General features: G+C 48.5%; 1 protein-coding gene across 18 annotated transcripts in view; it reads right to left on the minus strand.

Moving 5' to 3' along the window:
- The window catches only part of CACNA1A (calcium voltage-gated channel subunit alpha1 A), a 2,932,691-nt gene that overhangs the window by 352,165 nt on the left and 2,556,026 nt on the right, over positions 1–24,500 (minus strand). For all 18 annotated transcript variants that reach the window (XM_069604327.1, XM_069604317.1, XM_069604315.1 and 15 more), the window contains 2 exons: positions 16,887–16,987; positions 768–877 (listed from right to left, as the gene is read on the minus strand). In XM_069604327.1, the coding sequence (XP_069460428.1) occupies positions 768–877; positions 16,887–16,987 (211 nt within the window). The remainder of the gene's footprint in view (positions 1–767; positions 878–16,886; positions 16,988–24,500) is intronic.

Below are 24,500 nucleotides of genomic sequence, written 5' to 3' on the forward strand. Positions count from 1 at the left end.
AACATCGAACTCCACAGATGTTTTGGACTACAGCTCCCGTAATCCCTCACCATTAACTGTATTAACGCTGATGGGAGTTGTAGTCCAATAAATAGGAGAGTCTGCGGTTTCTGACCACTCAAATAAAAGACAAAAAAGGGCTAGAAAGAAATTAATAGAACCATGTAAAAGAAATGAACCATGTTCACGGCAACTCTAAAAGCTCATTATACTTTACTGACAAGTCTCTTCCTGTCTTCCATAGTGCTAAATACAGGCTTCCCTTCAAATGAACAAAGGTTCACTTGAAACAAATAGAGAGGAGTCTCGCAGACAGCAATGTTGACCAGACCTCCATCACACATCTGTTTTCTTACTCCTACTACTGTATCTACCCACTTATTTGTCCAACACTCTTTCGTTTCTTGACAACGTCGACTTCATATGTGATGTGATTTTTATAAATAAAAGTAAATATATGGATAAATAAATAAATAATTCTTTGTTGACATATGAGCTACATAGGACATCAAGGGGTCTATACAACAACACAAGCACCTGAATGGAAGTCAGAGGACAGACGCTCAAGGAATGAGAAATTACACTTCAGGTTAGATTCAATTCTGTCTGTTGGGAATGGGGAAATATTTGACATGACAGGAGGGTAATTATCTAGGAATCCACACCCCAAGGAAAAGATCTGTGCTTCTTGGAGAATGCATATTTATTCACAGTCAGTGATCAGAGCTGTGGTAGCAAACAGAGAGAAATTAAAGTCTGATACTTACGGATCTCCTCCTGGCTCCATCTGCGAGGATGGCAGGGCGTTGTGTCCTATGCCGCCCTCTTCAGTTGGCGATGGAGGTTCCATACGTTGAAACATTAACGGCGTCCGATTCTGGAAAAGACACAAGAAACAACTAGAGTTAGTAAGGCACTCAGGCAACCTATCTTAATCCATTTGCAATGCGTAGCAGAGGCAAAGTCAAGCAGATGCATGCTTACCCCTAATCCATGGCAAAGAGCAAGTCAAGTTTATGTATCACCATTATTTTTATTATGGGATTTATTGAGCGTGGGCCTAGCTTTGTGAAGAAATGTAAAGCTTTACAATCATAGGGAGAAGAACACAGTGAGGGAAGAAGAGAAAAAGGATGCATGGAGCTAACAAGAGGGAAGGGCGGGCAAATGGCAGCAAACGGTCTACAAGCAATCAGGGGACCAAACAGCGAGGAGCAGATTGCTGAGTCTCAGGTAGGGTTGGAGGGATGCCCTCCTTGCCCAATCAATTAAGATCAGGCAGGCACAGAATCATAAACAGGTACATCTTGAAGATTTTCAGCACTCGATCCTTGTTCAGAAATGCCTTGCCCAAATGAGTGTCAAAGAGGGATTGGGCGGTGAAACCTTAGACTTCTTGAATACAGGGGATATGCCATTTCCTGGTCTGAGAAGCAAACTTAGACATTCCAGTCATCCGGGTAGGGAAAAACATGAATGCCTTCTCTCCTAAGAAGAGCCAGGACCACTACCAGCAGTGTCATGAAGACCCTGGGTACCAAAGATCGGCACAAAGGCAGGACCTTGAACTGGCAGTGGAAATGGCACACAACAAATCTCAAGTGCTTCATGTGCTTGAGGGAAATTGTCACATTGAACAAGGCACCCTGAAGATTTAGTCATACCAGCCAGTCCTGCATATCATCATCCTTTGAGGATCAGGGCCACAATCATCCTCCTGAACTTGTCTTTGTGCAGGTACAGGTTGAAGAGAAGTGGATCCAATGTTAAACAAAAGGCTCCATCCTTTTTTGAATCACCTGTGCCGAGTGTGGCATCTGTTCTATAGCACCATTTGAACGAAGCTGATGAACATCCTCCAACAGGATAGGGTCTGAAGGCAAGTGGGGCTGGAGGGAGGATGGTCTGGAGGGCATTGACAAAGTTAGAGACAATATTCCTGCTGTACGACCGGCAAAGCCCAATCGCCTGACCTGGTGAGATGTCAATCTGTGCTAAACAGGCGATTCAAAGGAGGTCTAGGAAAAAGTGTTTACTAGTCCTTTTACGAATTGAAGCACCAAGGGTATAGTGAAGTAAGGGCCTTATCGGGTGTGCGCTTAAAGATGGACACGCCACAAGATACCCTTGCTGGGCAAGTTGTAAGAGGAAAGAAAGTACTGTAGAGATACTGCATGAACAAATATCCAAATGCTTAGCCCTGCACCAGCTACCACATTTTTCCAGCGGTAGATAGCTTTTGTTGCTGGCCTGCTGGACAAAAGCAACACCTCAAAGATGCCTTTGGGGGGATTCCAATCCCTATTCCTCATCCTCTCAAGTAGCCAGGTGTGGAGATTGAGAGTGCTGATGTTCCGATGAAGGACTAAGCCCCCCTCTTGCGAGAGTAGGTGAAACCATGTTGGAAGGCACTGTGGAGGGCAGATGGTCAAGTCCAGATGGTTTGGGATTCCAGAAAAGGAGGAGGGTCCCAGCGCTGAACTCTACCTAGAAGACTGTCTGGCTTATATTTCTGCCCCCAAAAAATGGTCTAAATTCTTCTCCATCAAGCGGGCACATAGAGGGCCCACGGGGTGACCCTGCCCCAGAGCCCCGCCAAGAACGATTATTGCACGCCTTTTAAACTTCCGAGACTGAGACGTTATCCTCCAGATGGCCCGGGCCTCGGGCCCAATCACATACAACGGATACCGCGTTGGGTTCTATCCGGAGTACACCAAGGAGGTCCAGAAGGCCCGCCAATCCTTTGACTTTGTGAAGAAGAAACTCCAATCCTTGTCAATTAAATACACTCTTTTCTTCCCTGCACTACTTAAAGTCCATCATGAGGGTGCCACCCACCTGTTCTACACCCCCAAAGAGGCATGGGAATGGCTCGAAACACAAAACCTTAATGGGCCTGGCACCCGCCGTTCGCCTCCTAGACCAGCTGGACAGAAACCCAGGTCCAAACAGCCCTCACCCTCCTCAACCCCCACCGGCCCGGAAGCCGAATTGGCACTGCAGCCCAACGAGAGCACCACAGAGAACGGTTGAAGCCCTAACACCGCAACGACCGGGTTGCAACATAACCCCCCCAAGGGGTGTGACTCTCCATGTGGTAAATCTACCGCTTCAGTCTGGGTGTCTCCAATACCTCAACCGATACTAGCCGACCTCCGCGGCCTATTCGTAGTGGTACTCGGTGACATCTGGGGAGAACAATGGGGCCTCATTGCGGCCTACGCTCCTACCACACTCACGAAGGAACTCCTCAGTGAACTACAGGAGGTACTGTTGGAGGAGGAAGCAGACCTGTGGGCCCTAGGTGGGCACTTCAATGAAGTCATGGAAGTCACTATGGATAGATCTCACAGGAGACCCGGAACTCGACACACCCCGACCGCTCTGTACACTTTTGCCGAGACAATGGGATTGTCTGACACCTGGAGAACACTGCACGATACTGATGCCGGATTCTCGTTCTACTCCAATGCACACAAGACATAGTGGAGAATTGACTACGCCTTCGTCCCCCGCAACATGTCCCATAGGCTTGTATCTGCTGAGTTTCTGGTGAGAGGTATCTCGGACCACTCCCCGCTCCTTATAACCCTGAAGAGCGCTCGCCACCGTCCAGACACATTTCACCTGGGGCTTCCCGAAATTGCTGAAGAACTAGAGAAGAAGACCACGGAATACTTTGAAATAAACAATATGGGAGGCATATAAGACAGTCCTTCGCGGGAAAGCTATCTCTGTGGTGTCGGCCCACCGCAAACAACACACTCACAAAATCGTGGACGCTGGAAGACGAGTGACCGGATGTGAGGAACAATTCCTTGCGCAGGGAACCAAAACCTTGCAAGAGGCCCTGATAACAGCACAAGAGGCTCTCAGTAATATGGCCCTGGACAATTCACGGACAGCTCAACAGCTAGTTTGGAGTTAAATCTACGAGAGAGGGGACAAGGCAAATAAAACCCTGGCTTGGCTGGAGAGAAGCAAACAAAGTAAATGGTATGTGCGGACCAACCGATCGCCCGATGGGGAACTACTAACTTCAGACTCTGACATAGTAGACGCATTTGCCACCTACTATGAAAAACTCTATGCACCACCCACAACGAGCCCCACACCCACCCTCTCTAAATTTCTCGACCGGATCGAGGTCCCGAGACTCTCAGCACAACAAGCAGACCACCTAGACACCGACATCACAGAAAACGAAGTGCAAGATGCGCTTGCACAGCTTCAAACCGGAAAGACCACGGGGCATAATGGTTTCCCAGTGAAGACCTGGAAACGCCTCAGCAACACACTAATAGGACACATGCATCGCATGTTTATCCAGAGTAAAGAACAGGACGCACTCCCCCTTGACCTCAGAAGAGCATGCATAGTGGTCATACCTAAAGCCGGGAAACCTCCAGAAAAATGTGCCTCTTATCGACCCATCTCGCTGATCAACGGAGAGGCCAAAGTCCTTGCTCGGGTACTGGCTAATAGACTGCTTAAGGGGATCGAGTCCCTCGTCCACCCAGATCAGTGTGGGTTCATGCCCAACAGGTCCACCCGCATGAATCTACGCAGAGTCCGACTCGCTCTCGACAGGGCCCCAGAGATACCGTGCCCACTAGCCCTGCTAGCGGTCGACTTTGGAAAAGCATTTGACTCAGTCGGGTGGGAGGCCCTGTGGGAAATCATGGCATGGATAAACTTTGGGCGAGACTTTACTCCTGGGTTAAACTCCTCTATGCACCCTCAGAGGCAACCGTGAGAGTGAACTGCAAGTCTTCCAGACTGTTTCCATTGGACCACGGAACCAGGCAGGGCTGCCTCTTCTCCCCCCTCCTATTCTTGCTATCTATCGAGCCACTAGCAATTAAACTCTGAGCGGATATAAACTGGTCTGAATTCACCTGGCCAGGGGGAGGAGAAGATCGGCTCTCGTTATATGCAGACAACCTCCTCATATATCTTATAAACCCGTGACCTCCTGTCCGATTGTGTCCCATACCCTCAAAGAATACCAAGATTTCGCCGGCCTGAAGGTAAACGATCAAAACACCATCTACTTCCCGATTCAGGGAGGTGACGCCGCAATCCCTGAGACTTGCCCCTACCACATCTTCATTCGAGAGTCCACATACCTCGGCATACGCATTGGCCCAACCCTAGATAGATTCCTCCTGATAAACTTACAACCTGTACTAGATAGATTTAGCAAGGACGTCTCCCACCTGCAATCGCTCCGCCTATCATTAAAGGGCAGGGAAGCTCTGTTTAAGATGATGACACTCCCAAGACTCCTATACGTACTACAAAATGCTCCACTCCCCATCCCTCACGAAACCTTTGCACTCATAGACAAAAACGTATGCACACTGCTTTGAGGGGAGAAACAACCTAGAATCGCTCTCCCAACACTCCAACGCTCAGTATGGGAGGGAGGCATTGGACTACCATGTATACGCACATACTATTTAGCGCCACAGACAGGGGTGGTAAACGAATGGCTGAATGCCGAAGCCACACTACCACCTATCCGCATTGAGACAGAGGCTATGCAACCCGCACCACCCCTCCAGGCCCTATACGCTGTCAACAATCGAATATCGAAAATGCCAAGAATGTCACTTCATATCCGCTATGCTTGGAGAGAAGCACACAAACATATTGGCTGTGGAGCAAAACCAACACTAGCCCAACCCAAATGGTACAACACACACCTCCCAGAAATACAGAGAATATGCTGTTTCGAGAGCTGGGAAAATAGAGGGATAATCATACTGGCACACGTGATCCAAGAGGGACGCCTACTAGAGTTCGAAACCCTGAATGACAAATTTGGTCTGACACCTATGGGCCGGCCTCGACATGCACAGTTTTCTCATGCCATACGCACCCAGTTCCCAGACACAACCATTATACCTCCTTGCTCCCCCATGGAGACAAACATTCTCCCGCAACGTATCTCCTCCAAAGTCACCTCCACGCTTTACCAAGCCCTTAACTCTTTCGGAACTAAAGAACTTACTAAGTTGAAAGAGAGATGGGAAAGAGATCTGGGCGAACTGGAACCGGAAGACTGGGTAGACGCATTGATGTTCCCCCTAGAGATAGGTATCAGAGATAAACTAAGACTGATACAACTCAGAATACTCCACTGCTCCTACTACCCTCACACAGCCCTTGCCAAATGGGGCTGTGGGGGCAGAGATGAGACCTGCCTCCAATGTAAACAGGAGACAGACACCTTTTTCCATTTGATCTGGGACTGCGATGTACTACAAGCCTTCTGGAACGAGTGCATTACTATGATTTCCAACACAATAAGATCACCAATTCCGAAAGACCCCAAAATGACACTCCTTTGAATTTGGGGGGAGGTCGACCTCACCAAAGATGAAAAGTCGTTCCTAGCGGTGGCATTGGGAGCAGGGAAACGGCTGATCGCTGCAACTTGGGGCTCGACAGATTCAATGGAGGTCATTACAACCTTGGTGCTAAGTGCACCAACTTTACCACCATGGTGTAAACTCTGTTTACACCATGGTGGATGGCGGATTTACCGCCCCATTCCAAGGTGAGTGGGGCGGTAAATCCCCATTTCCCATTTTCCCTTCCCCATTCCCATTTTTGCCCCATAGGGCATAATGGGAGTGGGGAAGGCGCTAATTACGCCGCCGTAAATTACGGCGGCGTAATTAGCACCATGGCGGGTTAGCGCCATGGATTTTAACGCCTGCTAAAAGCAGGCGTTAAAATCAGAATCAGGCGTTAAGGGTTAACGGTGGCGTTAACCCTTAACGCCTGAGTTGTAATGAGGGCCAATATGTTTGAACCGCTGGATCAACGAAGTAAGCAGATGCGCATCTATGGAACACTGCATCTACAATGCGAGATGCTGCCCCCGAAAATTCAAAAAGATATGGGGGAAATGGTTAGACGTGTACTGAGAGATACCCCCTCCCCTTACTCCCTCTCCCAGCCTCCGCCCACCCCCCCTCCTCTCTCCTCACCGATGGACACATGACACAACCGGAACTGCCACCCATTTCTGTCTTTCGGATGTACCCAAGGTACCCCTCTGACCCTGCTGCCTCCTATTGTCAATACTGCCGTAACTTTCTGCTGAATGCCTATGTTTATGATGTTTTGTTGTATAAACCCAAATAAACAGAGTTATTTAAAAAAGATAGGGGGAGCACCACCCGCTGTTCCTTTCCTGAATAGGTGTCAACTCTATGGATCACTTCTCCAGAAGAGTGGAAACCTCTTGAAGAAGCAGTTGGTCTGGAATAGGAGGTGGTCTGGCTAGAGGGGGGCAATCCGGCGGGCGCTTTAAAAATGGAAGGCAGTAACCTTGGGATACTACCTGAAGTGCCCATGCGTCTGAAGTAATTGAGCACCATTCTTGCAAATGTTGCGACAGAATCCCCCTACTGGTGTTGTGTGGCAGAAACTTTTGAAGAGGTTTTTCAGAGGTGGTAGCACTGGAGAGGACAGACGTGGTAGCAACCAAGTCTTGCCTTCTCTGCCTCTGGAAGGACGAGAGAAACGTATCTGACATTGCCCTTGACGGGCAGTGGGCTGTTTACCTTTTTGTTCATAATTATAAAAATGAAAGGCTTACCATTACATTGAGTGGAAGGTTGTGCAGGTTGTCTGATTGCCACACATAAAGATTTTGCCGCAGCTTTGGATGCCTGCAATTTCTCAAGGCTGTCTACTGTCTTTTGGCCAAAAGGATAAGAACAACTTTTGACATCCTGTGCAAATATGTATTTTCTTAGCCAGGTGAATCTAGATGATGGAACTCGCCACTATAGATCTCCAGGCTGTGTCAAGTCCTCACTTTAGGGACTGTTGTATAGCTTCTTTTCCATCCATCATTATGTTGAGGAAACCTTTCCTCGTTTCACCTTCTGGAAAGTGCTCGGCTGCCTCAGCAATCACAGACCAAAGTGTGTGTGCATATTTTGACATAGCACATGTAGCATTAACAGATTTAAGTCCCATAGTGCCCGAGGCAAAGAAATTTTTTTCGACAAAGCGGTGTAACGCTTGTCATACCTGTCAAGTGGTAATGATGGATAGGCCCTCGCCTTATTGCTCAAGTCGCAGCCTGTACCACCAGATTGTCGTGAGCCAGATGTTGTGTTAGGAACTCCAGGTCAGATAAAGTTGGTTTATACTTTTTATCAAAATCCTCATGGACTGCTGGACTTGAGCAGGGAGTCTTCCATAGCTCTATGAGGGGATTGTTTATGGCAATATGTAACGGGCGAACAGGCTGAACGGATATGTACTTGTCCAGAATATCTGTTAAGTCACATTGCGTAATTTTGCCTGGTGGCGGACCCAACCTAATGCATCCATTACCTTTGCCATAATTTTCCTGTAAGCCATGTTTGTATGGGCTCTAGTATCTCCCTGTGGGAATTCCACCTCAGGAGAGATGTTCAAGCCACTTGCATCAGGAAGGGCTGAGCTAAATCAGACAACCTCCCTTCCACATCCTGAAACTCTTTAGGGTGTCGAGGAGGACCTATAGGTTCGAGCCCAAAGGGTACCGGTTCATCATCTTCATCAAAAACATCCTGAAAAGAGGACATTAAATCCCTAGTAGATTTTGGAACGAACCTACTCGACGGATCCTCGCCCGCCTTAAACAGCTAAGGCTGTGACGTCAATGGCGCAAATGGAGCTGGTGGTACATCGAAAAATGATCGATCGCCGATGGAATCAATGGTCTGATCGATGACTTCGCTGATCTTGGGATCTTAGGCGCACATGGTGGTTGGTGAGTCGAGACCCAGCCTGGACTTATCGGGCACGGTGGGCTTGGAGGTCTTCTTCCTGGAGGAAGAGAGAAACGGTGGACCGCTTTCTCGAAGACCTGCATCATCTTGATGCAAAACTCTTCCCACTTCTCTGCCAAGGGTGATTTAGACGGGAACCCTATCTGTCTTTCTGGGGATGAGTCAGTCGATGAATGCTTTCTCCTTCTCTTCTTATTCTGCGATGAGAAAGAAGAGGAATAACCAGAGTCGCTGTTCGAGTGAGACCTCTTACAGTGTTTTCTTGGCCGAACAGCTCTTTTCATTGGGTCGAATCTTTAATGGAGTTGTACTTGGAGCCTTCCAGGGCCAATTTGGAGGCTCTGTCGTTTAAGACCTTGGGTGTCATAACTTCACATGAGCCGCAACCCGCTACAACATGGTTGGTATCGAGGCACCAGAAAAATCCTGTGACATTTCTGCACCGCAATCACAGCATTTCCTGAAACCGGAGTCTACCAAAACTTTTAAGAATTTAAATAAAATGCGTCAAACGATTTCTGAGACCAAGTTCCTGAGTAGCAGGCAGGGCATGTGGAAAAAAGGGACTGAGGTCGGGTGCGGGGGGAAGAGCGCGCTTTTTGTACCCGCATCGAAGTGAACGTCTGATCACGGAGATGATGACTCAAAAGGCCACCAACGCCAGTGCTCACAACACCTCCTGCTGTGGAAAAACGTTTCTGAGATCTACAAAGAAGGAGAATAAATATCTAAAATGAGGAATCCGGGGGAGGAAACAATCCATTCAAAACGTCCGTTTGGAGTACAGCAGAACATTTCTATGAGGTTGGAAACGCTCTGAATGGGCGTGCTGAGTATGCAGATAAAAGGAAATTAGGTCACGGGGCATGTCGCTAGCTGTCTGTATCGATGCCTGGTGCCAAGGAATGTCAATTAACCTCAATGTTGAAGCAGCACAGTGCCCCACAGTGGTGAAACAATTTCTGAGGTTTTCTGCTACCGCAGAAATATATCTAAGGTGAGTAAGTCGTGGGAGGATGCAATCCATTAGAGGGGCGTTCTGGTTTGCAATTTGTGCACATAGCCATTACCACCTGATCCGGGCCACCGGGTCGGGCATTAGTGCTTAATTATGACATTATCTTAATATTGCTCTATTGCATTTGTAATCCCTGTGCAGGCCAAGGGTGCGTTGTTGTGTGCGGCAGGTCAGCAGAGCATGCGGTTCAATCTCTGTTCTACACTACGTTCAACGCCCCTGTCGACACTCTTCTCCGCTGACACTTACAATAAAACCCACGCACTTGACCCTCTGTGGCAAAACTGCGCAGGCCAAGGGTGCGGTGCGGAGTATGCTGCATGATCTCCATTCTACACTACGTTCAGCACTGAGCTCGACGATCTTCTCTGCTGGCCCTTATGATAAACCCACGCACTGAAACTCTGCTGCAAATCCTGCACAGGCCAAGGGTGCAGTGTTGTACGCCACAGGTCCGCAGAGCACGCTGCCCGATCTGCGTTCTGCACTACATTCAACATCACGTTTGACGCTCTTCTCCACTGATGCTTACGATAAAACCCATGTACCGACCCTCTGTGGAAAAGCCTGCACAGTCTAAGGGCGTGATGTTGTGTGCCGCAGGTCCGCAGAGCATGCTGCCCAATCTCCGTGCTACACTACGTTCGAGACCACGTTTGACGCTCTTCTACGCTAACGCTTACGATAAAACCCACGCTCCCGAACCGCTGCGGCAAAGCCCATGCAGGCCAAGGGCACAGTGGTGTGCTCCACAGGTGTTAGGCGCCGCATGCAGAATGGAGCCACGGATCTCGGCCCCTCCACTACCTTAGCTGAACTACTTCTGGATTGATTTATAACAAGCCCAACCGGACCCAAGGCCAGAGCCGGTAAACCAAGAACCCCCCTATGGCACCCTCCCCGCACATCTAGTCCCTGCCGGCGCACCATGCAGCACCCCCGTATTCCACTGCACCGCCATGGAGTGCCCCGAAAGCAAGAAAGGCCCTGCCCATACTAGACGCAGACCTACAACAGGCAGGCCAAGATAGCTGCCCCATATCTGCATGCCGGATTCATACGATGCGTGCTGCCGCCTGATCGCCCGCTCCAAGCCAGACCCTTCAATTCATATGCAACACCAAGTCAGGATATATCGCCCATTGCAGAATCCATCAGACGTAGGCTCAATACTGTACGTGCCCGAACCCAACCCACACTCCAGCCCATCTTCCCCAGGTGCACCACAATCAGGAACCGTCTACTTTGGCTCTGCACTAAGCCCACAGTGTCCTCCTTGGCTGCAGCCACGGAACATCCCTTTCCTACCTGTAAGCCTGCCTACCGGCCCCTAACTCACCCAGCCGCGAAGTCCAGAGCTGCTCCCTCACATCTCCCGTGCCCTAGCATCCGCCCCACTCACAGTCCGTCTGCCCACCTAACCGCAAACCAGTCACACTCTCACCCACAGGGTGATGTTATACCCAGACACCCAGCCAAGATGCCCCATCCCACAATCGCAAACAAAACCCCAACAAGGCATCTCCACCCGAGGCAGCCGCCAAGCCAGGGCACCACCTCAGCTATACCCACCGGCACCAGCAACAGGAGAGTCCTTGCCCAGGTTAAGAAAAGAACACCTACCAAGGATCTATAAAGGGAAGAACACCCCCATTTCTCCTTCGCAAACATCCCTATTGACCTATCCATCCCCTCAGAAGCCATCAAGACTTCTACGAGGCCACATTATCTTGCCCCCACTCCAGCAGTGGTCATACTCAAACATGGGCCGCATTCGATCATAAATCGGAAACTACCAACATTCTTGCCATCCCACTGAAGGAACCCTCTGCCAACGCCCTGCAGAACAATGTCAATGTACTGCATAATATTGTTGAAATGCATACTAATGGCAATGTCAATATCTTGCATGCCAAAGCAGAAATGCACACCAATTTAAATTCCATTACTTTGCATACTACAGGTGAAACGTCCAAGCCCACCCCACCGGCCTCCACCGACAAACTTGCCACTACCACACCCACTCCTAAGCCACCCCAAAACCCCTAGCACACAAGCTCGCTCCCTGCCAGCGCACGCCATCAATAACCATAACCTGCTTACAGTCCACAACCTAGATGCCCTAGCCATCTCAGAGACATGGCGCCAGGGAGCCTCTCGACCTGCCTTATTCCTAGCCCTCCCATCAGGCTACACCATCCACCGACAGGACCACACAGATACTAGAGGGGGAGGAGTGGTCATCATAGCCAAAGAGTCCCTACCCTTCAGGCAGCTCAATACCTCGCTCGAAAACAACAGCAACATCCTCTCCCTCAAGCTCCCCACCGCCCCCACCTGCACCATCACTTTTCACATGACCTACTGTCCATCAGGTCCCACAACAAGTTTCCATGATAACCTCCTCCACTCCCTTGAGGACAACATTAAAATATTCTCAAAAATCATCCTGCTAGGGGACTTGAACCTACGCCTCAATGATCCAGCAGACCTACAAATCGATAAACTTGCCAACCCTTGGATTCTCACAATGTGTCACCAACCCCACCCACATCAAAGGCCGAATCCTGGTGTCGATTGCCAACCTCAACTGCTCGCCTTCCATAAATTCCAATGACCTCTGCCCATGGACAGACCACCACATCATCCTCTTCTACATCCCCCCACCCCAGAAACATAAACATGTCACCACCCCTCTACCTCCTGCTCTTGCACGCAGAACACGCAAACTGACTAAAGACGACCTTCTATCATTCCTAGAAGTATCCTTACTCAGACCACCATTCTCAAAGGACCCCACGTCCTCGCTGACATATACAACTCCACACTAACCCAAGCAGTCGACGTCATAGCTCCTCTAGAAGAACGTAGAGTGAAACCCATCAGGCACGCAAACTCATGGTACACCCCAGAGCTACTTGCACTGCAAAACAGTAAACGCATCGTCCTCACCGCCTAGCAAAAAACCCAATCGAATCCCTGAAACTACAATTCAACAAGCTCTCAGCCAAATACAAAAAAGCTATCTACTTAGCCAAAGCCGCCTCCTTTCAACACCAGGATTGCCAAATCAAAATCAAACACCGGGGAAATCTTTTATATCTTTAGATAACTCGAAGCTCCAGTCCCCCCTTGCCATCCTTCACCAAAGATGAAACCTGACACTCCAACATCCAATCAGCCATGCTAAAAAAATAGACCTCCGACACAGCAAAATCCAGACCAACCAGAACAGCCTGAACACCCCACACCACACAGTTAACGCTACAAAACTGGACACACCCTCCCAGAACTCTCCCCACTTCACTTAAAGAAAAGTCTCTGAACCTGAAGTCCTTAGCCTATTGAAAAACCTTAAATCCTCAAAATGCAAAGGGGATCCCTGTCCACCAACATTATCAAGGAATGCGCAGCCACCCTTGCCCCTTTCTTCACAGCCTTTATGAACAGGTAATTTACCTCAGTACTCGTCCCCCCACAATTTAAGGAAGCATGGGTAAGACCACCCCTAAAAAAACATCTCTCAACCCCATTGCACCCAACAACTGCAGGCCTATAACAACTGTACCATTCTTATTAAAAATTCTAGATAAGGCAGCTTATCTACAGGTCCAACACTTCCTCGAACCTAATCATATCCTAGGATTACAACAATCCAGCTTTCGACACAGCCATAGCACAGAATCAGCACTACTTGATTTAAAAAAACAACTCGATTAAATTAGGGATTTAGTTAAACCGGCCCTTCTCCTCCTTCTAGACTTGTCAGCTGCCTTCGACTTAGTGGACAACAACACTCTCTGCCACCACTGCCTACTTCTCACCGAATGCCAAAGCCTGGATCGCTTCATCCTAGAAAGAAGAGCAATGAGAGTTTTTTCAGAACTGGCCTGTGCCACCCCAGCCACCATCCACTGCGGAGTCCCATAGGGCGTGTGCATCTCGCCAACACTTTACAACATCTTCACGAGACCACTGTTCAACATCCTTGACTCCATCGGCATAGCCTACACCAACTATGCCGATGACACACAAGTCCTACTCTCCCTCACGGTAACTACAACTCTGACACCAATACCCTCAATACAGCCTACTCCACCATTCAGGCTTGGATGGCCAACAACTGGCTGTGCCTCAATGGAGAAAAAATGGAAATCCTTCAGGTTGGACCACAAGAAACGCTAAAAAAACTCAGCAGCCAATACACTGCATTCACCATAGACAACATACATATCCCTGTATCCTCATCAGTCAAAAACCATAGGAGTCCACCTAGACGCCAACCTCTCAATGTCCTGGCAGGTTAGCGGCATTGCATCCTCTGCTGCCTACGCAACCAAACTACTCAATGCAGCAAAACCCTACCTGTCCACTGAAAATTGCCTCACTGTTTCCAGAGCCATCATTGGATCAAAACTGGACTACTGTAATGTCCTCTTTGCTGGCACCGCCTAAAAGAACACGAAACTACAAATCATCCAGAATAATGCACTCAGAGCCGCCCTCAGCATTACCATAATGGGCGTAATGCCTATTGTCTCCCCATCAGAGAACGCATCATTTTTAAAACACTAGCCATCACTCACAAGTGCATTGCCAACACAGCCCGCCCTTACCTCGCCAATAAGGTAATTAAGGCAAGCTGATCCAGACCAACCAGAACACCCTACTCCGATCGTCTCATGCTGCCCAAAGTCAAACACGCCAAAGCAGGAGGGGTTGGCTTCCCTTTTATTACAGCCAGACATTGGAACTCCCTGCCAACATCTCTCTTTGAAGAACTTCTCCATCCTTTTCCCTCACTCTCTGGCCGGCCTCCCTTGGCCCTCCTTCTATCCTTACCTGCGAGGCTAAGAACCCTGGGGTCATCTTTGACTCCACACATTCCTTCTTCACCCATATCTCTGAGGTCTCTAAAAAGTCAAACTTCCTATTGCACCTCCTCAGAGGTACTCTGCCTTTCCTCTCCTTCCGTCAGAAGCTCACTGTCTCCCAAGCTCTGGTTCTCTCTAGGTTGGACTATTGTAAAAGCCTCTTTCTAAATCTACCTGCCTCTACTCTCTGCCCTCTACAACTTATCCAGAACAGGACTGCGAGACTTTTCCTTGGCCCCAAGCCCTGGGATCGTATCTCTCCAGCTCTGAAATCTATCCATTGGCTCCCAGTGGATGCAAGGATAAAATTCAAAACCCTCTGCATTGCCCACAAGGCTTTCTGGAGCCTGGGTCCAAAATACCTTCAGCTATCCCTCCGCAAATACCTCCCCTCTCGAGCTCTTCGCTCCTCTAACTCCCTCCGGGGCAATAATTTTTCAAAGAAATGAGCTGGGGGTAGATCTCTATCTTCTATCTATCCTCTGGAACAGCCTCCCTGCCAGTCTAAAACTTGAGGAGAACCATCTCAGGTTCCGGAAGCACCTCAAGACCTTCCTCTTTGCTTCTGCCTTCGCCCCCCTTATCCCCTGCTGATCTGCTCTCTCTTGGCCCAGGTACCTGCTCACCCTTCCACCTTCCTGCACTGCCTCCTGGCCACCCCTTGCACTAGGGACTGTATCTGTACCCATACAGCCCCCCACTTTCCTTCTTTTTCTGCACTTATCAGACTTACCCAGTCTGCTGCCTTAAACAAAGCACTTGCTGCTTGCTGGATGCACTACCACTGTTTATTGCCTTCATTTTCTATTTATTTGTATTTATTATTATTTGTCTGCGCTCCTCTGCTCTGCACTTTCCACTCTCCCCCTTCCATGCACTTTTCTCTTTCCCAAGCACGTTTTTATGTTGTGCTGTGTTCTCCCCTGTTCCCCTCCCTTGCCTAGTCGTGCTCTGAAACACTTGTGTACGAGCGCGATACAAATGAAATATCATATCATATCATATTACTCTCTCTATATGTTCCGGTATGCTCTCAAAACTTGGTTGTTCACCTAAAACATTGTACACCATGTAACTATGTATAACCCGTACCTGAAATTTTGCAAGTATTGTACAGTATTCTGTAACCATTCTACTGTACTCTGTAGCAGCGCCTCGATACCCACGGGCTGCACCGCGCTTTATAAATGAATAAAATAAATAAAGGTGTCCTTCAGAATCCCTTTTCATGGGTAACTACCTTGGGTCTTTGATGGGTTGATGGGATAAGCTGCCTGAAGAGGAGAACTTGTCTGGCTGTAAGCATTGACAGGACACACCTAGTTCAGAAAGTCCTTGATAGCTGTTGGATTGAGTATTGGCTCCTTCCTATACAGAGGGACGGCTTTTGTTGTCAGTGCAGTAGGGTGTTAGTTAAGGCACATACAAAGGACTCTTAGATTGGCTAGTACTCCAATAGAGGAGGAGAGTGTTTCTTCCAACCCTGTTATGCAAAATGCATCTAAGCTTCATTACCTCAACCTGCACACACAAAGATCATGATAACAGCTACCAAATTATATTGCAGCATTATGACAGGATAAGATAGAAATGCCAGATAGATGGAGTGGATTTAGCCTACAGAAGGGAAAGCATGAACCAAAATTGTCACGGAAGCGGCATAGAAGGCCTATCATTACCATGCGTTACCAAACATGTGTTACAGCATTAACAGTTTGGAACGGCAACACCATATAGATGGCGATGTGGGTATTACAGTTTTACCAGATAGGTGGAACAACTTCACTGGATAGGTGGAAAATAATTATCAAGCAGGTTGTAGAGCATTAGCAAACAGGTGGGACAACATTAGCAGCCAAGTGGAACAGTATGCCTAAACATGTGAAACAGCAGCACAATATATGTGTAACCTTTTTGCTTTACCTCTGAGCACTTTATTTGGGATTGAGACAGATGTGATCCCTTCACACGAAATTAGGAGGAAGAATAAGGAAAGGCATGCATTCAATAGATCCCTGGACAGCACTGTCTTCTAAGGGTGTATGTATTTTTACTAAATGCTGCTTGTTCCAGGCCTATCCATCCTGCTTTGTTTAACATCAGGATATGTAGCACAATGCGGGTTGGGGTCAGATTGATTGTGGACTGCTATCATCATACATAAACACACAGTTGGTGTGGGCCAACCTGTTCCTCTCGTAGTGCTTGCAGTCGCTTTGCTTTACTTTGCCGATAGTATTCCATGATCATCATTGCAGCATAGATTTTCCCCACCGTCAGGTCTGTGGCTGGGGGAGATGGAGAGAAAGTAGTGAGGGGTTTTATTTGGCACAAAACAATTCAACGCACCATTGCAATGACCTTGGATTTTCTATTACAGTCTATCTGCTACAGGCGGCATAGGAGAGGCACCAACGTCTACCTTTACTAGAATTCCAGTCTTTGTGGTCCTTTTACTATGAAGGCGACAGCATGTCTATAGAATTTCTCAACAAAGCATTTCTTGGACTGATAGCTCACAGAGCAGAATATCAAGCGGGCAATGTCAAATTATATGATCATCCAAAGCAGAGAAGGAGAGACACATACTTGAAGGCAACGCGCATAGGGTTCTCCTGTGAAAGGATGGAGAAGTTACTTAACCTGTATTGATAGTTCTTCATTATGGGTATCTACACACACACACGCACGCACGCACGCATGCACGCACGCACGCACGCACACACACACACACACACACACACACACCAGTATTGCATTACACATTTCTTTCCATTACCTGACCAAACTCATGCACAAACGTAAGCAGTGTGTGCATCATGTATCATAGAGGTGCAGTATCCAAATTCATCCCTTGTTGCATAGTGAAATGATTCATGCTTTCCTTTTACACTTTTATGGACTGTTAAACATTTGATAAGTAGCTACGATACCCTCACTTACTACATAAATGTACTACTGCACACAAAACTGAAAGAGAGCACAACACATACCAATAGCAGCATATACAAAGAAAGTAAAGTAAGCAAAAAAGTATCAGTACTAAAGTGTTCATAACCTAACTGATTATCTTAATGCATACAAATCATTGCTGTATTTCAGGCTTCCTATTTCCAGTATGTATATGTACCATATGATGTTCCTGATCCGTAAGGAATGCAGTGTAAGAACAGGGTAAGGTTCTAGAAGGGCATGGTGTACAACTATAGTACCTTCTCACTTTGTAGATCCTCACTGTTAGTGAAAAAAAGCCCCTAGTGTAGATATGTCACTAACAAAAAAAGAGGGAGCCAGACCTGTGATGTCATCAGTGATGTCATCAATGACATCTGTGATGTCATCTTTGATGTCATGGGTGTTGGTCCTTGCAGTGCACAGTGGCAGTGTGAGTTATGGTTGCGTGCCTTACCATAACTGGCGAATTTCTGGGGGTTTTAGGTTACCATAACGTCCCTGTAGCAACGTTTTTTCATTGAATTTCATAGGTTTTTTTAGTAGCACAAATTAACCATAACATCCCCTTAACAATGTTTTTTGTTAGTGAATTTCATAGGTTTTTAGTAGGGCACTTGAAGCGTAACGTTGCTTTAGGGTATTTTATTTAGTAAAGGGAAAAGGTTTTTAGTAACATATATAGACTTCACCTGGTTGGCATATGTGCAATTACACGGCAAGTATCCGTAGGACTCCATTAGTGTCTGCATCTTCAAATGCACTTTTAAGTAGTTGCGGAAGCAAACGTGTTTACGTTCCACACCTAGAGCCATGCGTAGGACATGCACTGTATGCTGATAACACCGCCCCTGTCGCCACCCCTACGTATTCATGCAGTAGGCACCACATTTAAAGTATTGCTGTCCACTTCATGCAAGGCTCTGCAAACTTAGCAATGCACGGCTTAAGTGCTCCTAACTGTATAACGCTCACTGGTAAACAAAGAACAGCAACCTGCACTGTGACGTGGGCGTGTTGAATGTGGCATTACTTAGATTTATCTGCTGCTTCCCTTTCCATGACCCGTGAAACTGATACATTGTTTGTGGACTGAGCAGTGTGACGGAAAGTATGAACAGGTCACATGCCGGTTATACAGTTGAAGAAAACATTTAACTGAAAGTGGGACAGTTTGTAGTAAGGCTGCAAAATTGCAAAGCTGGTGCACCTTCCACACATACATACTAGTGCAGGTAAAGGCAAGTAAGGAAACAGCAGAATATGCAGAGCGCAATCAATCTTACTGGTAGTTAAAAAAGCTCTGTATGTGCCTGGGTTGCACAGAATAAACGGCCTTGTGGCATACGTAAAGAAGCTGTGGTTGCCGCTGTTGTAAACATTCTTGTATTCCACAATGTATGTATATCAGTGAATAGTACCGCTAACAGTAATGGTGTAACATAAAGTGTTTGTACTGCATGTGCCAATTCAAAATGAAGGACAAAGAAGCAGTGGGTACTTTCATTTACAGCATTTGCCACATCTGCTGCGGCCAAAAAGAGGGGCACTCCTGTAGGGCAGTGGAGCTGTAAAATAACCTTTCCAAAGCATATGCTGCGCTACAGATCCTTACCCAGCAAAGGGCATTGGGCCTCATTCCGAGGCTGGCGGTAAGGGTTAACGGTCACCGTTAATGGCAACGGTGACCGTTAACACTTACCACCATATTCCGAGTTCCCTTTTGCGGGTTGGCATTTAACGCCTGCTTTTAGCAGGCGTTAAAAATCCAACCCGCAAAGGGACCTTGGAGTAAATTACGGCACCGTAATTTACCGTGCCGTAATTTACTCCTTCCCCATTCCCATTGAGCCCTATGGGGGCAGGAATGGGGATGGGGAACCGGTATGGTGAATGGGGAATTACCGGTCCCTCCAACCTTGGAATGGACCGGTAATTACTCCATTCACCATGCCGGATTTCCATGGAGTAAATAGCTCCATGGTTTCTTACCATGGTGCTCTTTACTCCATGGATAGCGCCAGCCTCGGAATGAGGCCCATTGTATTTTACATGTAGTGTAATGCGCTACTGTGCACAGAGAAGGTTCTTGGAAGTGCATTGCAATGGTTGTTACATGAGCATTACAATGAGTGCTGCCTATATAGTGATGGCCACCCAATAATTCCGTCTCCCGGCACGGCCCCTATAGTTTCTAGGCAGGTGCTACCCCTTCTGTACCGGACCTTTCCTGGCTTTCCTTCTGTGGCGTGTGTGAGAACACGATAATAAATAAAGATGCACTGGGAAACGAAAAAAGGTAAACAAAGAAAGCACCTTTCACAGATGAACAACGGAATTGCCAATGCACACATGCAGGGCGGGAGGCGTGGCATTGTGGAGAACACTGTAGTGCAGTCGGTTGGAAAGCAGTCGCAGCACAAAGAGGTTTCTTTACGTGTTGCAGAGCGTTTTTAAGACAGTCACAGCGCAACACTTACTACAAGAACATATCACTACTTGCAAGAAAGGAACCAAGCCAATTTAGATGGGGTGTGCAGAAATCGAGATAGCTGGCACAGTGAGATGAACGTTGTAAGTAGGGAAAAGAACTTGTGCTGTGAAACGCCATAACACCATGGGCGAAGTATGCCATTGGCTTTCTCCATTGAGGGACCAAATAGAAAATGACGAGGCCGCATCGGTAGCTGCATACTGCGATAGAAGGTTATGCAAGAGGTCGGAAAGAAAAGCATGAACTGTGCAAGTGCCTCCTCCATCGCAAACGGCACTGAAACTCGTGTAACATGCTGTGCAATGTTACCTGCACAATGAACAACAACAATGTTGTCATGATTGCGTATTGTTAGGCAGAATCATATGCAGTACCCTTGGGAACACTACATACAGTTAAGACTACAAGTGCAAGTACAAATTCACCTTTGGTAAAAGCCTGTACTACACAGTAAAGTGGTAGCGATGGCTGAGCAGCCAGACTTATCTCAAGAGTAAAATGAGCAGTATCAGAAGTTACACAAAGGACAGCAATTGCTAAGGTTCAAACAAACACTGACTTAAGGTTTCTGAGTAAAAGAATATACATTTCTTTACACCATCAGTTATACAACAATTCACTATTATAAAGCAGCAGAAAATCACAATCTTAATATACTACACAACACCCAATCAATTCTGGACAAGTTAAGCTCAAAATGAAGTGTGAGCAAAATGGCACTGCAGTAATTTAAAAAGGGAGGGAAAGACAAGATTATTCAAAATCAAGCAGCAACAACAAGTAAGTAGGCAGGGCAATCTAGAAAAGGCTTACTACAACTAGGATTCAAATCAATAGGCCTGGGCCATTATTGATGGTTCAGAGTCTTTGTAGAGGATCACACAGTTCAGAGTAGTTCGCGGTTAAGTCTTTGCCAAGAGTTCGAAACAAAGTTGGTCGGAAGAAAGGACAAGCCCTCGGATTGGCAAAAGATTTAAAACACTTTCACTGCGGTCGGATGAAACGAACAACCGGGTTTGAACAGTACCTTAGAAGAAGAAGAATGCTGTAACTGAGGCAGAAGTTCCTGGCAAATCCTGCAGGCTCACAGTTCCTGAAGCGACTGACGGACTGACGCGAAGGAGGAAGACTGGAGGGTCCTGCACTGCCCAGGGAAGAAACCAGCAGCAGAGCAAAGCAACGAATAAAAGGGTCCGGTCCTCCTGGCTATCCGGTTCACTGCAGCGTTGCACAGCAAATTGAACTAGGGGAGGGAGGCCTTGCTTGGTGTTTGGCGAACTGGTTGGTCGCACCAGCTCAAGGGAAGGAGATTCCTTGCAGATCTTCTCTGTCGTCAAAGTTTAGGCGATTCGGACCCGCAGCAGAGTTTCACCGGGAAGTTCAGTAGTTGCAGCAGTCCTCTTCCTTCAGCTTCTCTTTGGTTCTCTCGATCCAGTGGCGACTCTGCCTTCCAAGTACCAGAGACATGCTTTTTATGTAGTTTTCCCCCATTCACACAGCCTGGCTGTCAATCACACAGCAGGGTGGCTGTCCTAGACAGTCAGCTAGTCAATCAAACAAGAGTGCGACTTGGGTCTCCAAGGAGACCCTGTGCAGGGGGCCTAAAGCCCCTCCCTCACATCCTATCTACCTAGACTCTCAGGTGCCTAGTAAAACACAGGAAAGACCTTTGCAAAAAGAAATGGCGAATAAACCCAGTCAGAACCAAATAAAAGTAAATGGGGTCCAGCGGATTAAAGATTGAGGCTACTAACTTAGCCTAAAACAGTACCAAGGCTATTTTCATAGACCGTGGTAGGAAAAATATGGTAGATACCACTGCCACCAGCCAAATCTTAAAGAAAGGGGAACGAAATAATGTTCCATGAGAGACAGACAAAAAGGGATAACTATTAACCCTTTCCGGTACTCTATGGAAGATAGTTTGTACTGGGTCTGTGAATTTAAAAAGACTAATAAAGTCAATGGCAACTTTACATGTTCTGGGAGACAGTAGTCAGTCCCAGAAAATGGAGTTTAAAGTGGGAAGTCTGAAAAACACAACCCTGTGTCACGGCACTAAGGGTGCTGTGTGACACACAGTAAAAAGATGATGCCTATGGAGGTGAGGCTCCACAGTCTATGAACACAAAAATGTAACACACACAGCAAAACACATGTAAGAGTGGAAAATAAGGCTCACACTCTTACCAGGTGAAAAAAAGAAATCCTGCAAAGCTGCTGAGGGACTCAGTAGGTAAGGGAAATTAGCCATTCTGGAGAATTCTCCCTAACACGTATCAAACACACAAACCAAAATCAGGAACTTCATTGTACCTAGTCCATAGCACTGCACATGTACATCATAGATTGGTAAATGAGTAGCGATTTCACAGTGTTTTGCATTCACTTTCACTGAATGTATGTTGGCATATCCGAAAATCTGCACGCTGTGCCTCGTAAAACACACACCCGTAACGGCACCCTCTGCATTTCTCTGAACAAATACACAGTGTAGATCCGTCGGTCCGTACACACCACACCCACAAACCTCATTGCCCAATCCCATAGCCTCTGCAGGCCCGTTTCCATGGGCGCAATCTGCAAAAGGGGTGTATGTACTACGTGCCACCCTGCAACTATCGCAATATTTGCTGGCTTTTTGTGCTGCACGAGCGCGGGAGTGGGGGAATAACTTTGTACCAGGGGAGCGCATGTTGTTGGTTGTGGTGGCTCTTAAAAGAACCTTTGTGGATTCAAGATGGCCGCCGGCAGCGACTAGATGCGCCGACGGCGGCTCCCGTACCCCGAGGCCTTTTTTAGGGATCCATCACCCCCTGTGGGCCCCTCGAGGTGTCGGAAGAAGTACGGGGCTCTGGAGGACCGGGCGGCACAGCGGATCGGAGCGGCGGGTGTTGTTGACCCGGTGATCTCGGCCGGCGGCGGCGGTTGAGGAGGCCTGCGCGAGCTGACTGCGGGCGCGGGGCTGCAGTCCCCAGGAATTTTGGCGGCAGCGGAGGAGGCCTGCACGGGCGGACTGCGGGCCGGGGCGTTGACCCGCAAAAGGAGGCATTCGCGGAGGAGAGGAGCGCCGACGAGAGGGACGCACCCGCCGCCTGCAGTACGAGGCGGGGGGGGCCATCTCTCTGAGGCGGAAGGCCGGGCCTTCAGGCGGAGGAGTCGCGAGGCCTCGCGCAGTCTTGCAGGAGCAGCGCCCCACATCAGAAGTAGGAGCAGCAGGGGCCGCCGTGGATCCGGCTGTGGGGAGGCCCCCGGAGGAGAGTTGGGGAACCTCCTGGTCATCGGCGGAGATGTGAGGAGCGGGCAGGCCCCCCGGGGGTGGGGAGTGGAGGCAGGGGTGGCCCCCTCCCCCTATTTAATCAGATCCACGGGGTGGAGGCTCGGTCCCCGAGGCTGGTGTTGTGGGACCCGGGGAGGGGTCACTCATTGGCCGGGCCTCTGCCCCCCCCTCCAAAAGGTGGTGAAAGCAGTGATAGGGGGGCGGGGCCCCCCCTTGTCTTCGCGATCAGTTGCCCCCCCATCTGTGGAACTGGAGCCGGTGGGCGGCCCCGTGTGGCGCCCAGTAAAGGAGTGGTGGGCGAACTGAGGAGTGCTCCCCGGCGGGTCCCGCTTCTTGGGTCCCTCGGGCTCCCCCGGTGAGACCTGATGCCCGCGAAATCCAGGGGCGGGGCGCCGCGCACCGGTCTGAGAGAGGGGGACCCCTTGAGCACCCTCCCCTCATTGTGGTCTGCAGCAATGGAAGCCAAGGGCAACAGGGGGGAGGACACCGAGTGCCTCAAGACCCCTAAAGTACCCGGAGGGGCGGAGGACCGGGAGCCCCTGACCAGGAGGGATCTCAGGGGTGAGATGCACGCCTTAGGAGAAACTCTAGCCAAAGCCTTCCAGGACCAGTTTCAGTTGTTGAGGTCGGACTTAAATACGGCCCTTGGGGAACTGAAGAAGGAGGTGGCTCAGTTAGGTGAGAGAACCGATATACTGGAAAGGGGCCTACAGGAATTGGGAAAGGATGGTACGGCCAACGGGGAAGCGATTGATCGCCTGGACCTAGCGACCCGCAACCTAGAAATCCAACTGGAGGACTTGGAAAATAGGTCGAGACGGGTCAATATAAGGGCAAAACTCCTCCCAGAGTCAGCAACAGATAGGGAGTTGAAGGGAGAGGTGCAAAGAATCTTTATGGACCTGCTAGGAGGAGAAGACCCCGTGGCTATAGAGTTGGACAGAGTACATAGGGTGCGCCGAACTCCCCGCGGCCCAGGCGCCAAGCCACGCGACGTGTTGGCAGCATTCACACGGTACGCTCAAAAAGAGGCTGTTCTACGGGCGGCAAGGTCTCGCGAACCACTGCACTATAA

The sequence above is a fragment of the Ambystoma mexicanum genome, chromosome 3q (assembly GCF_040938575.1).
Source record: "Ambystoma mexicanum isolate Mex_15411 chromosome 3q, UKY_AmexF1_1, whole genome shotgun sequence".
NCBI classification, from domain to species: domain Eukaryota; kingdom Metazoa; phylum Chordata; class Amphibia; order Caudata; family Ambystomatidae; genus Ambystoma; species Ambystoma mexicanum.